Below are 14,102 nucleotides of genomic sequence, written 5' to 3'. Positions count from 1 at the left end.
AGCGAGACATGACTTCACCGGAGGAGGAAGACCGGTCAGCTAAAGAGCAGCATGTATCGGGTCGGATAGAAGGGCGTGTGTACTTACGGGCGGGAGGTAGGAAGATCACATTTGCGCAGACGTTGTTGGGTCCGCTGCACGTCTCCACGGTGTTGGAACAGCCTCTACTGATACACCGGTTGCACCTCAGAGCTTCTCCTACAGATCAAGTATATTAGATATGAGTGGTTGGTATTCTTTAAGTGTGCCATTTAAATGGAGACGTTTGGGCTGTAGGCCTCGACTCACCAAAGCCGAAGGCCAACGCAAGCACCAGAACAACCGCTGAAGTCTTCATCTTTCTGGACTGATCCTCTTGCTTGTCTAGAAGAAGAATTTGGATTTGGATAATGGGATGGAAGTGTCTACCCCAGTGGCTTGACCGTATTTATAGAGGTGTCTGATGCTTTGGGAATTTCCAATGTTGCAACAGCAGGGACGTTCCTCACTTTGTCCTCACACAACTGTTATTCTTCCCATGTTCTAGATCAGAGGTAAAAAGTGACTCAGATGTTGTTCTATCTGGATTGATTGAGAATTATTTGTATTGAATACCCCTGTTCTAGATTCTAGAGTCAGTATCACACATCATTATGGTATTCCATGAAAAGTTTTTTTTTTCTATGTCTTGTTTGGCTATTCGCTTGGACTAACTAAGACATGGTCAAATGAATCAAATGTGTGGACAACATACACATGAGCATATTCAGCCCAAACAAACACCCAATATGCGTGTGTTTACAACGTGCACACAAGCCTATGTCAATCAAACGTCCATTATTATGCAACAATTGTGTGTTAATAGTTAAACATTGATGACGCAAATGACTTAGAAGGCCAAATAGAAGTTTCCAGTAATCGTTGAAGATAATAAAATCACACATTTTGTTTTGATATAAATATTACATCTCTAGAGATTTACATTCCTTATGTTTATACATATTCGATGGAGTAAGAGAATTATTATTTGGGCATTGATGATAACCAACCTTTATTTGTATTATTTGGAGAAAGGATTTCCAAAACGGTGTGGGATACACGGCTATTGTGATTTATTGATGCTTTCATATCGAGAAGTGTTGAAAATGAGTCATTACAATGTAAAGCATGCTGTACCTTGTCATGGAAAACATCTAGTGTCCAAATGTCAAGGTCAAATCTGTCTTGGACCTTGCTGCATACAGACTACAGAGTGATGGATATTAGCCGTTTGGTTTCTTTGCAGCGAGGATGTGTTAAACTTTAAACCCATTATGTCAACATTCAATTATTTGTCAAAGTCAAAGTCCAATTTATTTATATAGCACAGTATCAGACACAGTGGTTATTCAACGTGCTTTAAAAAATAAATAAAAATGAAATGAAATATAATATTCATATATGAATAAACAAATACAAAAATATTCAAGTTACAAAATAATAAAACAAAACAAAACAAGATTAATTGAAAGCAATAGAAAGTAAATGGGGGTTTAATTTATTTTTAAAATAAGTTACAGTTGGAGCAGACTACATTCTGTTGGTAGTTGGTTCCAACAGTGGACAGCATAATGGCTAAATGCTCAATCAATATTGTAAATAAGAAACTGTTCTTAATGTTTTATCTGGAAAAATAAAGGTTAAAAAAATAAATAAAATGCCTTTTCACCCTGCTTAGACCTGACCCTAGGCACAACCAGCTGACTCAATTCTGAATTGTACTGGAAGCCAATGCAAAGACTTGAGGATTGCTGTGATGTGTTCTCTCTTTTGGATTTTGTTAAAGTTCTGGCAGCAGCATTTTGAATTAATTGCAGCTGCTTGATTGACTTTTTGGGGAGGCCAGTGAGGAGGGCATTGCAATAGTCAAGCCTGGATGATACAAATGCATGCATGAGCTTCTCTAAGTCCTGCTGAGATACGAAATCTCTGATCTTTTCAATATTTCTTAGGTACCAGAAGGCTGTTTTAGTTGTGGCTTTTATATGATCACAAAAAATAAGATCCGCATTCAAGATAACTCCAAGATTCTTTACATGGGTTTTTGTCTGAAGACTTTTAGACTCTAAGTAAGCCCTGAGCCTCAGTCTCCCTTCTTTATTCCCAAATACAACCATCTCAGTTTTATCTTTAATTAATTCTAAGAAACTATTTTGCATCCAGCTATTTACTTTTTCAATGCACAGGCATAAAGGGTAAATTGGACCAAAGTCATTAGGTGATAATGCAAGGTAAATCTCGGTGTTATCTGCATAGCTGTGGTATGTTATGTTATACTCTTGAAATATTTGGCCTAGGGGGAGCATGTAGAGGTAAAATAACAGAGGCACTAGAATGAATACCTGAGGAACTCCATATGTGGGCTAAAAGATCCGTAGCACCATATTCTTGGCACTGTACACAAGCATTCCCTATTTACTCCACACTGTTGAAAATGTCAGCTATGATTACTGTGTATACCTGAGGATATGTCTTAGTATAAATATTCAGTTGAAATTAGAATCCTCACTTTATGTTTATGCATTCATCATTCTCCACCAATGTCATACAGCTAAGAAATTGCTATCCAGTGTTTTAACCCCTTAATATTGAGGATGGCAAAGTATACTAAATAATGAAAGACAAGTCACCAACAAGCTTACTTGAATTGTACCGTTTTCTTGACTTAGAAAACAAATAGTTTTTGTAGATTGTCCCATTTCAATTATTTTTACCTCTCTAAACTCCCTAAACCCCAATCTTAAAGTCCCTGCACTGACTCCCAATTAGTTACAGAATTGATTTTAAAGCACTTCTGCTTGTTTTTAAGTCTTTGAAGGGGGTTGGGCCAAACTACCTACATGACATGTTTAAGCAATATTCCCAAATAAGGTCCCTAAGATCACAACATAAACAATTACTACTGAAACCGACCGTCAGAACAAAGCAGGGTGAAGCAGCTTTTAGCCACTATGGTGTCCATCTCTGGAACCAGCTTCCAGAGACCATCAAAAACTCCCCCACTGTCACCATTTTTTAACTCGGGGAGCATTAATCTAGTGCTCTAGAGCCATACTCTTTTAATGATTAAATAAATAGCAAAAAACTCTTTTTAGATGCTTTCAGCAGTTAAGGCACATTGTTTTTATATATCTTTTCTATTTTCTCTTTTACTTTTAAATTCACTCTTTGCTGTTGGTATTCCATGTATATTTTACATTTTACTTTTGCTAAAATTGTGTATGGTTCCAAATTTGTATCTTTATTTTATTTATTCATTTTCTTTTTCATTTTTCTTTTGTGTAAAGCACATTGAATTGCCACGTGTATGAAATGTGCTGTACAAATAAATATGCCTTGCCTTGCCTTGCCTAAACCCACAGTGCAGTGGTTCAAGGGCATGTAGTAAGCAAAAGAATGAAAATCTGAGGAAACAAAAGGTTTTATCTTCGTTTGTTTCAATTGGTTTACCTGGGTCAAGACTTGAAAATAATAAGAGGTTGGAGTAGCGCTAAGTTTAGGCAAAGTCTCCAAAATTAGCAAATCCAATTCAAAATATATTTTAAGTTCAGGCAAATAGAGTTGAATGACACGAGCCAATCAATCGCAATTGCACCATGCGGCAAATTTTTTGCGATAAAGATCGTAAATTGGTCAATTTCCTAAGGTAAACCCTCTCTTAGCTACGATCATGATTGTAAACACTGTTATTATCACAATCGAGCCAGGAAACTGGATTATTAGATTATAGATAAAAAAACAAACAAAGGTAAGAGATTCAGATACAGATGAGGCGTTCCAGGTTTCTCAGTTATTCCCTCCAGCAGGATGAGGAGGTCTGATACTCTGGACTGTCAACCGAAACCTGAAAAGGGCACGTGGACTGTGGTTGACGTCTGGTTTTAGCAGCCACGTCTGTCGATCCAGTCTCCTCGGCCTCGGCCGATGACCCTGGTCTCCTCCGAGCCGTCATGGGTGGTGGGCCCGCGACCAACGTAGGTCCAGGCCCAGATACAGGGTCAGTCGCCTAAGGACTCAACCGCCACAAAGAAGTGGATCCAGTAGCACGATTCTCTACCTGGCTTCCACTGTTCCCGGGTACAGGCAGCCTGAACGTCATCGCAGTGGTCATGACAAACCTTAACTTTGTTCATTATCTTATGAGTAGATATTTGATACCTGTACATTGATATTATTCTTTGGGAATCCAAGAGAAACAACACACATTATATCCTCAGCAACTCTTTATTTTTTATCATTTGGAGAAATTATTTCCATCCCAACATTGACTCCCAATACTGTGTATCTTCCACGGCTTGTGTGATTCATTGATACTTTCTATCAGGATGCATTGATATTTTGAATAGAATGTAAATAATTAAACGGCAAAAAGTATCTACATATGGATGCACATATGTGTTTCTATGTATAAATGTGCTTATGTGTGTGGTGTTGTATGTTGTGTGTGTGTGATTAAAATATAACAGGCGCTTTGCGTGCTTTTGAGAAATCCTTCATAGATTATATATATAGACATCTACATAGATATCTTTTTATATATATATATATATATATATATATATATATATATATATATACATACAAACACACACACACACACACACACACACTTGGACTGTGGATAGGGATGACTAAACAATATAATTTTTACAATTGCAGAATAGGTTTAGAAAATGTAGATCAAGAACCAATGGGTTTCCGAATCCAAAAGAAGAGAGGTAGCAGCTAAAACAGAAGTACAATCTATGCCGTGCGGTGAACACTCCACATCACGTGCTTTACTACAGAGTACCCTCTGGCTCTGTCGCCTGCGGCCTCTGTCTACAGTACATACAGGTGATCATAGAGAATGCTTACACATTACTTTGGATGCCTTTTCCTTAGGAAACAGAAATCAACAACTTTACCATGCAAGGAGGTAACAGCGTTTTAACATCAAGTTATCAACATAAATCAGGATAATGAGTAGTAGAACAAGCTGTTGTAGAGCTGGAGAGTGTGTGTGAATTCATGTAATGCTAAATGTTTAGAATAATACCTTTTTTTATGGAATTCATGTACTAACTACTGTATATCAATGCTTGTACCAACTACAAGCGTTCTTCAACCAATAAATAAATAAATAGTAATTTAATTGGCGTATCATGCAAGTTGAATACTCATTCATAGCTATTCCGATATCCTGAAAAAAATCACCACAAAAATTCATTTTGTGCTGATTTTCTCTAAATAAAAGACAGATTCATGCTCTGAAGAGGGTTTCCTAAAATTTTCCAGGAAACTAAAATTAGAGTTCTGTAAATGATATGCTGCATATTCATATCACATACAAATGAAAAACAAATGATTCAAAATTAACCAAAGAGAATCCAATGCACGAAGGACTTGACTTTGCATAGAAGAGCGGCCAATAAAGCCCCAACAGCCCCCACTACAGGACACAGTAAGTAGCGCGCCCCCAACCTCCAGGAAAAACCCATTGAAACACTGACAAGTAGGATCGTCTCCCCCCAGGCTCGGCGACCCCTCCGGCAACCACCGCCGTGCCCTCCGCGGGGTTTCAAGGTCCCTCGCTGCCGTTGCCAGGGAAACCTAGTCCGTGAGGTCCAGCGACCACGACTGTTCCGTGCTCTGCGTCTGGAGGTCGGCGCTGGAGCGGCGCGACGAGGCGCTCTCCGTGGAGCCCCCGCAGCCCCCCAGCAGGCTCTCCAGGCTGGTGTGGCCCACGCCGCCGGGGTCGCCCAGGGGCCCGGGGCCGTTCAGGGTGTCTAGGGCCTCCAGAGGGTCCCGGCCTCGAGGCTCCGCGCCCGGGGAACCCACGGGGACCACCCCAGAGAACGCGGGGGGCGGGGAGGCGCTGACGGAGGAGGAGGAGGAGGAGGAGTGGGAGGAGGAGTGGGGGGCGAAGGGGTGCGCGGTGTCCCTGCGGAGGCGGCCGGAGGCCTGCGACGGGACGGTACGGCCGCTGTAGGGGTCGGGGGGGGCGAGGGCGGGGAGCTCCCCGTGTGGGCCCGCAGCACAGGGCTGGCTCTCCGGGGGAGGCGGGTGGTGCTGGTGGTGGGGGGGCGGGTGGAAGGGGCTGGAGGGGGGGGCGAGCAGGCTGGAGGTGGACGTGGGGGCGCTGGATAACAGACAGGAGAATTCCCCCAGAGCCCCGCCGCCGCCCCCGGCCCCGCCTCCGGCCCCGCCCCCGGCCCCGCCCCCGGCCCCGCCCCCCGCGCACTGCAGGAACAGGGACGGCTGGGACTGGCTGATGTTCATGGGGCCGGTGCTCAGAGGCCGGCTCTCCGGCTCTCCGTGCCCAGGATGGGACGCCGGGCCCGGGTTCCCGCACTGGAAGGCCGGGCCGAAGCCCAGCCGGGACGGCGGGCCGCGGCTCCAGGGAGCCGGGGGGCCGGGGCGGGCTTCCTCGGAGTCCACGGGACGGGGGTGGAAGATGTCGGCGGCTCCAGGGCTGGCCGACCGGGACTGGTAGAGGGGCCCGTTGGCCCCGTCGACGCCCCGCTGGGCCACGCGTGGCGGTGGGGGCCCCAGGTGGCTGAGGCTCTCCACGCTGCCAGACACGCGGTGGTGGAGGTGCACGCTGGGTCGGGGCCCGTGGGACAGGCCGCAGGGCGGACCCGAGGCCGGGGTGGGGGCGGTCTGGAGGGGGTGGGACTGGGAGCAGAGGGCCGGGCCGTGGTGGTGGGCGGCCACCTGGAGCTGGAGGAGGAGCAGGATGTGGTGCAGGTCCTTGCTGAGCTGGGAGACGTCCTGGTTCAACGTGCCCATCTGAGGACACAGGTGCACTGGAACAGTCACCCACACCAACCTCCATGCTAACCGTGTCCACTGCCATGCGTGGTGTCTGCACCATCATGTTGACTTTGCTACGTAAAATATACAAAGTCATATATAAAGGAATATAGTAAATAAACAAAAAACAGTGAAACAATTACACAATTTCCCCAAATCATGATTTGCCATCTCAATAGATATCTCCAAGAAGGCAAAGACGACAACATTTAGGACTTGAAATGGACAGGATCTGGACTTCAGGCTCAGGAGCAACATATCAACACACACATCAAATAATCAACCAAAGAGTCTTGGATGTCTGTGAGCATCACGCTTAAATGTTGCTCTGACAAAGTGTGAGTGATAAGTCATAAAATAGACTAAGCTGAGTCACTTTGGTTTATGGTATCAACAACCTTGTCTTCATCAATGAAGGTTTCAGCGTTGGAGCTGGTCAGCGATAGAAGACAGTGATTAGTCCCAATTATTCTACTTCATTTAAGAATGCTAGATTCTGATTGGCTGGGAGGGGTGCATTAATCCGGCATATTGCCCGCTGACTTGTCGGTTCTACTTGCTGCTGACTGAGCACAGTAGATCAATACGCCGCTTGTATCGTTTTCTATCACATACATTTCAAACATGAGGTCCATTGTAAAAATAAACCTTGTTTAAAAAAGTTTCTAAAATGTGTCGGAAATCTATCAGAGGGTCAGTCGATACATATTTTTGCAAGCGAGATACGAATAAGAAAAAGGCTAATTATTAAAGTATTTGAATTGTTTTATTATGTTGGCCGGGGAGAAGTAGAATAAACTGAATAATCACCTCAAGGCAAGGCAATAAACAGTTTGATATGCCCGGCTCGTGGAAGGTTATCGTGGCGGTAAGCCGCCCACGAGCCGGGCATATCAAACTGTTTATTGCCCTGCCTCTCGGTGATTATTCCTTACTTAGGTCGCGTGCAGACAGGGGCACCGAATCCATCTGGTGAAGTCTAACTTCTGAAGATGAATCTTCAAACCTCTTACGGGGGAGGATTATAACAAAGCCCAGCAGGGTTAACAAGACAGGGTTCATCCGCAAGAGGGAGTGTAGTGAACTGACGCAACCGAGCCAGAGAACAGACTGCAGCGTGGAGGCACACAGGGGACCGAGCCCCTCTGTCCCCGTTTCTTCCTGTGCATTCTTTCCTGGTTCCTCTCTTCCTGAGGAGGGCCCTCCTCATCCTCTGTTACTTTTTTCTCCCTTCTTCGTCTGGAAGAAGCCGAGTCAGCAGTAAGAGGGAACGCTGTGCGCCGCTGCAGAAACAGCCCGCTGATTAATGACTACCTGCTTCAGACGTCACCTGCCGCGCTACCATCTGCCGTCTCCCGCGGCGCTACCGCACTACGCTGGATCTTCTCTACATAGACTTCTCTACATAGACTGGCCGCCGGGAGAATCGGTTGATTCCCCGAACGGCCGGTGTTACTCAGGGTCGGTCAGCCGCCCTGTCACCCCCACCATCCCAAAAATAAATAAGTATGTTGAATCGGAAATGGTTTTACCGGCGGCCTTTGCGTCGCAGAGCAATCCAACATCATAAGAGAGGATAGGGTGTCCCCGGTGAAGACTTTAACATAAACGTGACCGTTTTACAGAACACTTTTGGTTACTAGTACTTCTTTGTCTTCCAGGTTTGGCTTGAGCCTGAGTGAAACAATGCTCAGTGCATAGATTGTACCGAGTGTAATGGAGTCGCATTGACATTTAGCTTGTTTACCTTTCATTTACTCCACTAATACATTTAATCAAATGTATCATCAAACCTAAGGTCTGATGGATAGTTTTTCTGATATGAATCCTGGTCCGTTTCTGGACTTCAATAAGCAACATTTTCGTGCAAAGATGTACTCAAATGTCCCTCTCCAGATTAAATGCACGCCATTGCCATGCTTCAATAGTTACTGGCCGATTTGGGTTACCAGGTCAAATCAATTAAACATTCTGGCTGCCTAACAAGAATATAACCCCCCACAAGACTTAGTGTAGTGAGTGGAGACAGCTGAGCCTGTTAGCCCCAGTCCTACTGAAGGCATTGTGGGTACCTTGAGGTTGAGCTCCGAGATGCTGTGTTTCACCTGCTCCGTCTCCAGCAGCAGCATGCAGTTGGCCTCCCTGGACCCTGGGGACCGTGAACACAATCCTCCATCACCATGGGAACACGAGTCATATGATCACTGCATAAGGCTACATAACAGTGTGTTCTGTCTCGAGTCCACGTTGCCACGACCACCCCTTTGTGGTTCTCCATCCATGCTCCGTCTTTCAGAAAGCCGATTCCATCCACATGGTCTATCCACACTAACAACAAAGTTATTACGCTATTAATACATCACAAGGTGAGACGACATTTATAAATCATCCACTTGGATCCTCTTCTGTTTTAGTAATGACCTGGACATTGTCATTGACATTGACATTGTATAAAACTATCCCTCTACACCCCCCCCTTACCTAAGCATTCTGAATCCCATAAAAAAAGAAGCTGTAATCTCAAAGCGATTGTTATACTGTAGACTTTTGTTGTGCAAGTTGTGGTGTTAAAAGCGTCTCTCGTTCCTAAGGTGAGGACTAAGACGCATTTGGTGTCTACGGTTCTCGCGTCAGAGGAGCTGAGAAACAGCCTGGCTTTTAGGGTTTTGCTTTCCTTCCAACAACTCGCGTGTCATCTTATATCTATAACTCCCAAATCCTTCTCTTTACTTTGTTTTCCGCTGTTATTTGAATTAACATCTGACGTTTGGTTCCCCCGGCGCGAGGCACTCATCAGCATTCCTGTCATGCACCCAAACACAGCGATGGCTGAAGACTTACTACAGACCGACCCCGGGGAGGCCTGAAGGTCAGATCATCCCCTAGGTCCCACCCCACCGCCCCACCTCCCCATCTCCTCCCCCGCCGCCCCAACCCCCAGCCATCTGGAGCCCAGGCGTGCGACCAGACCCCCCCCCCCCCCCCCCACCCCACCCCCTGCGGGCACGTCCTACCTGGGGAGGCGCCAGGTGCGCTGGCCTTGGGGCCGCTGTGCTCCACGTTGAAGTGGAAGGAGCGCGCGTTGTCCTCGATGCCGTCCACCACCCTGGCCGGGCGGAGAGAGGCGGGGGGGGGGGGGGGGGGGGGGGGCAGAGGAGGAGGAGGAGGAGGGGGGGGGGGGGGGGGGGGAGTTAATGTAACAGTAGAGTCCATTCAATTATCGAGCTGAGCGTGGCCAGGTGAACCCAAGGCGCTGGCAGAAGATCGCCTGGGGGGGGGGGGAGACGTGGGCTGGGGACCAAGTGTGTGTGTGTGTGTGTGTGTGTTGGGGGGGGGGGTTCAGCCCGGGAGGGAGCCGTCTGGCCGGCGGGTCACCTGAGAGGTTCCCCTGCGTCCGGGCTGCGGCGCTGCTGATACATTATGAATATGGACGCCCGCCGATGAGAGCTGTTGAAAAATTCAGTGGGAGCCGAGACGCAATCTAATGGAAGCGGCCACTTAGTCTCCCCGAGGATACACTCGAAGGGGGGGCTGACCACCTGGGGAGCTCCTCATTTATTTATTTGCAGCAAGTGAGCCTCGATGAGACTCATTAGTACAATATGTGTTCCGAGATGTACCCGGGCCAAGCGCGTGGCATTAAGACACAGGGATAGGCTCAAAATGACCGACACGCGAAGAACATTAAACACTGACAATTATATTCAAAGTCATGTGCTAGGAAAAAGACAGTCCAGTTCCCGGCTCCTCAAAATGAATAGGAAGTGAAAACAGCTGATTTGAGATCATTCTGAAGGTGGTTCCAAGGGGACGGTGCAGTATTACCAAAACGTGTCTTTCCTCATTCCCTCAAGGTGAATATCTTAGTGAATATGTCTTATCGGTGTCGGCCACGTCACAGGATGAGGTGATACTGTACTGAGATCCATGAGTTGGAGGGATATTCCACTCCAATGCAACATTATACTCATTTAACAGATCGAGGCGTGACTGATTAAAGGCTAGCTCACTCTGGGGCCAGCTACAGTATGTAGTAGCGGTTACTGCTGTCAATGTGTGTTCAATGTCAACATATGTTGGTATTCTTCTCCACTATTTAGTCAATTAGAAAGATTGCGTTATCAAAAGCAAATCCTAGTGAATTCAGATGTGGTCGTTATGGAGCCTGTAGGGAGTCTTGCTCAAGGAATCTAATGGGTTGTAGGAATGCTGCTGACATTGGGGTTCAAACCCAGAGCCTCTCGGCAGGAAGTGAAGCATCCTGAAACTAGTGGTAGTAGAGACTCAAAGCCAGCTGCGTTACGATGTGCAAAGAGATTAACTGCAAAAGCCTAAGTACACGGACGTGTATGGACACATGCAGACATGTATTTATATATTTTGCATCCAAAATAGACTAGGCAAATTATAGCCCTGCTGAATTCGCACTTCTTGTGCTTTGCTCCATAAAAAATAAAATTATTAAAAATATTAATTATTTGTTGGGTCACGCTGCAATTATGAGGCGAAATCCGCACTCTGTGTTCTTTGGGCTTAAAATAGACTGTCAGTCATTTAGTCAAGCAAAGTAAACTAGAGGGTGCATATTTTGACGATAGTGCAACCTTGGGGTCAATGTCCCACTGTGGACGCCTGAAGGCATCTGGGCTCGCAGGACATTGCTGACTAAAGATATCTGACAGGGTGTTTTTGGATTTAAAAAAGAGTGAAGGTTAAAGGTCACTGATATTAGAATACAAATGAAAGGGTTCAAACGATGTGTCGGGGACACAGATGCGCCACAGTGTGGTCTCCCAAGAATTTTCTGAAAAGGTGTTCCAAGGGCCAAACCTTGGGAACCACTTTAAAAATGTGACGTCGCAATCACACTCATAAAACAAACCCTGACAACGTTCTTCAACGTGTTTCCCCAAAACAACAAACGACGCTCAGGGTTAACTCCTCCGGTACCTGGGACTGAGGTCCGGCGGGGCGAAGCACGTCACCGTGGGGATGAGGAGCTTGGCGGGCCTCTGCTCCCCGCCGGGCTGCCCCTTGGCCCCCACCGTGGCCCCCGACGCCCCGACGGCGGGGGCCAACGCGTGGAGGCCGTGCTCCTTCTTGGAGGCCAGCTGTGGCGTGAGGCTCAGGGCGCGGGCGCCGCGGCTGAGGTTGGGCGAGCGGCAGCGGCGCAGGGCGTTGAACTGCCGCAGCTCGTCGCCCAGCAGGTTGCCCAGCGAGGTGCGGCGCACCGGGCTGCCGAAGCTGGGCAGCAGCAGGTTGCGTCCGGAGCGGAGGGAGGCGGGCGACAGGCCAAAGGCCTCGGGGTCCTCGGGGCCGGAGCCGATGCCGCCGCCGCCGCCGCCGCCGCCGCCGCCCTTGGTCTCCACGATGGACGGCAGCTTGTGGTCGCCGGCGACGCGTGAGTTCTGACACATCGGAGAGAGAAGGAGGATTGAGACGTGGACATGGAGAGCGTCTTTAACAAGGGCTTCCTTACGTTTTAAAGCGGATCATTCTCATGGGTTTAGCATGAAGGAAGCTAGAAAGTTAGGTTAGGTTTCTTAAAAGGGACGTCTCTGTGTCTTAAGTGCATCTGATCTGTATATTTTAATTAAATAACTTATGAATTAAGAATAACTTTAAGGTTAATAGGCGCTAAAAGGACATCCGTCATCAATATGCGATAAGGTAACTTCAGTAACTGACTTTTCTGTATAAGCATCGTATAGCTAGAGTTATAATGACACATGGTGGTCTATGGCCTATATAAGGCACATCAAAGAACACAGTATAAAGTTTTGTTTTTCATTATGCTACATTGTAGATATTTGCACATATATATTTTCTGTAAAGCTATTACATGCTCCGTCATTAGGGAGTAAAGGATCTTCCATTGCTCTCGATTAAGTGTTGCTGACCCAGTTAGCTAGCAAGCTAACTCCAAGGGCCCATCGTTAGCCAACTTCTTAATGAGTTTTTCTTCAAGGAGGTCCTGCCACTAACTATCCCTAGCCACTGGAAACACCACAGGGAGGCTACCTTTACACAGCGCTCACACACAAACACGCACATTCAAAAGAACGAGCATTAGAAGCCCCTTGTAAAGCACAAAGGCGATCCTTACCCACCAACGGACGGTGCGCACAGAATAGATGGTGTGGGCAATGCGGGAGGTTCATTATTTCTAGGGGACACGGGGGAAGGGTTGTGTCGGGGAATGACGTAAAGGGCAGATCAACACAAAGGGTGCCGCAGAACTTACATGTGAAAGCCTGGGTGACCTTGTAAACCTGGTGAGGCCCTGTCGTGACAAGACAGAAAACAAGAGAGGCGTGAGATAACACACAGCCACTGGCAACTGTCCTGGGTATAAACTCACATATATGTCCAAACGAAATGCGCACACACACACACACACACACACACACACACACACACACACACACGCATGGATGCACAGACACACACACACACCAACATTTCCTTTGCGGGAATGAATCGACAGTGTAAAGTTTTTAAAAATACGCTTTTTTTCAACAACAAAAGACGATACTCGATTTATTCTTGAGCTGCTGCCAAGAATCTCCTTAATAACCTCCTCGCCCACTCAGAGGGCCACATTCGGTCCCCAAAGAGTGACTTTCGTACGGGCCATTATCCCAAAACAAGCCGCTCCCTGTTCCATGGCCGTCGCTATACGAGCTCTTCTGTAATTGATCCTTCTGTAGCAACATGCCGAGGGAATCTGCCTTTCTCTCCAGTCGCCTGCAGAGAAGCTGCTGGCAATTTGTTACAATTACCGGTGGAGGGATGCGACAGCGAACAGAGGCGTCCGTAAACCCCCCTACCCCCCCCCCCCCACGATGTACCTGATCTGTTCAGCTTCAGACAGCGAGACCCAATGGATCTGAACTGTGAAAAAGATGAACTTATCATAGGAGTAAAAAAAACAAAACACCCAGCGCTAACACCGCTAAGCCAATCTGAGTAGACACTGGAGGCCGGCCGAGGACAAAGGATGGATGCAGTGATCATCCATCAGTGGTGTTTCTACACAGCAAACTAGTTTAGAAAAAAGTAAAAGGATTATGGAGAGGGAATAGAGCCACACTTTGGTAGAACATAATGCTTTTTTTCTTCCCTCTATAATTGAACTAGGAGGCTTCGTGAGGCTTGCTGTTTTATTTCCCTCTGTAGCGATGACATTTTCTGTCTGATATGTTGTGACACGTCGGGGAGTATGTCGTTAGTGTGTTTATGAAACAAAATTATCTCTGTGGAGCATCGGCGAAAAGTGCCACGAATTT

The 14,102-nt window shown here is 46.8% G+C and overlaps 1 protein-coding gene across 1 annotated transcript in view; it reads right to left on the bottom strand.

The window, feature by feature from the left end:
* Positions 1 to 4,223: 4,223 nt before the first annotated feature.
* Positions 4,224 to 14,102, bottom strand: part of kcnh4b (potassium voltage-gated channel, subfamily H (eag-related), member 4b) — a 43,874-nt gene continuing 33,995 nt past the window's right edge. Inside the window, exons 12-17 of the mRNA XM_060037277.1 lie at positions 13,058 to 13,096; positions 11,764 to 12,221; positions 9,828 to 9,919; positions 8,886 to 8,962; positions 6,219 to 6,789; positions 4,224 to 6,188 (exon numbers count right to left, since the gene is read on the bottom strand). Of these exons, the coding sequence (XP_059893260.1) occupies positions 5,611 to 6,188; positions 6,219 to 6,789; positions 8,886 to 8,962; positions 9,828 to 9,919; positions 11,764 to 12,221; positions 13,058 to 13,096 (1,815 nt within the window). The 3' untranslated portion in view covers positions 4,224 to 5,610. The remainder of the gene's footprint in view (positions 6,189 to 6,218; positions 6,790 to 8,885; positions 8,963 to 9,827; positions 9,920 to 11,763; positions 12,222 to 13,057; positions 13,097 to 14,102) is intronic.

The sequence above is a fragment of the Gadus macrocephalus genome, chromosome 18 (genome assembly GCF_031168955.1).
Source record: "Gadus macrocephalus chromosome 18, ASM3116895v1".
NCBI lineage: Eukaryota > Metazoa > Chordata > Actinopteri > Gadiformes > Gadidae > Gadus > Gadus macrocephalus.
The sequence above is the reverse complement of the archived record's forward strand: the minus strand, read 5'-3'. Positions and strand labels throughout refer to the sequence as shown.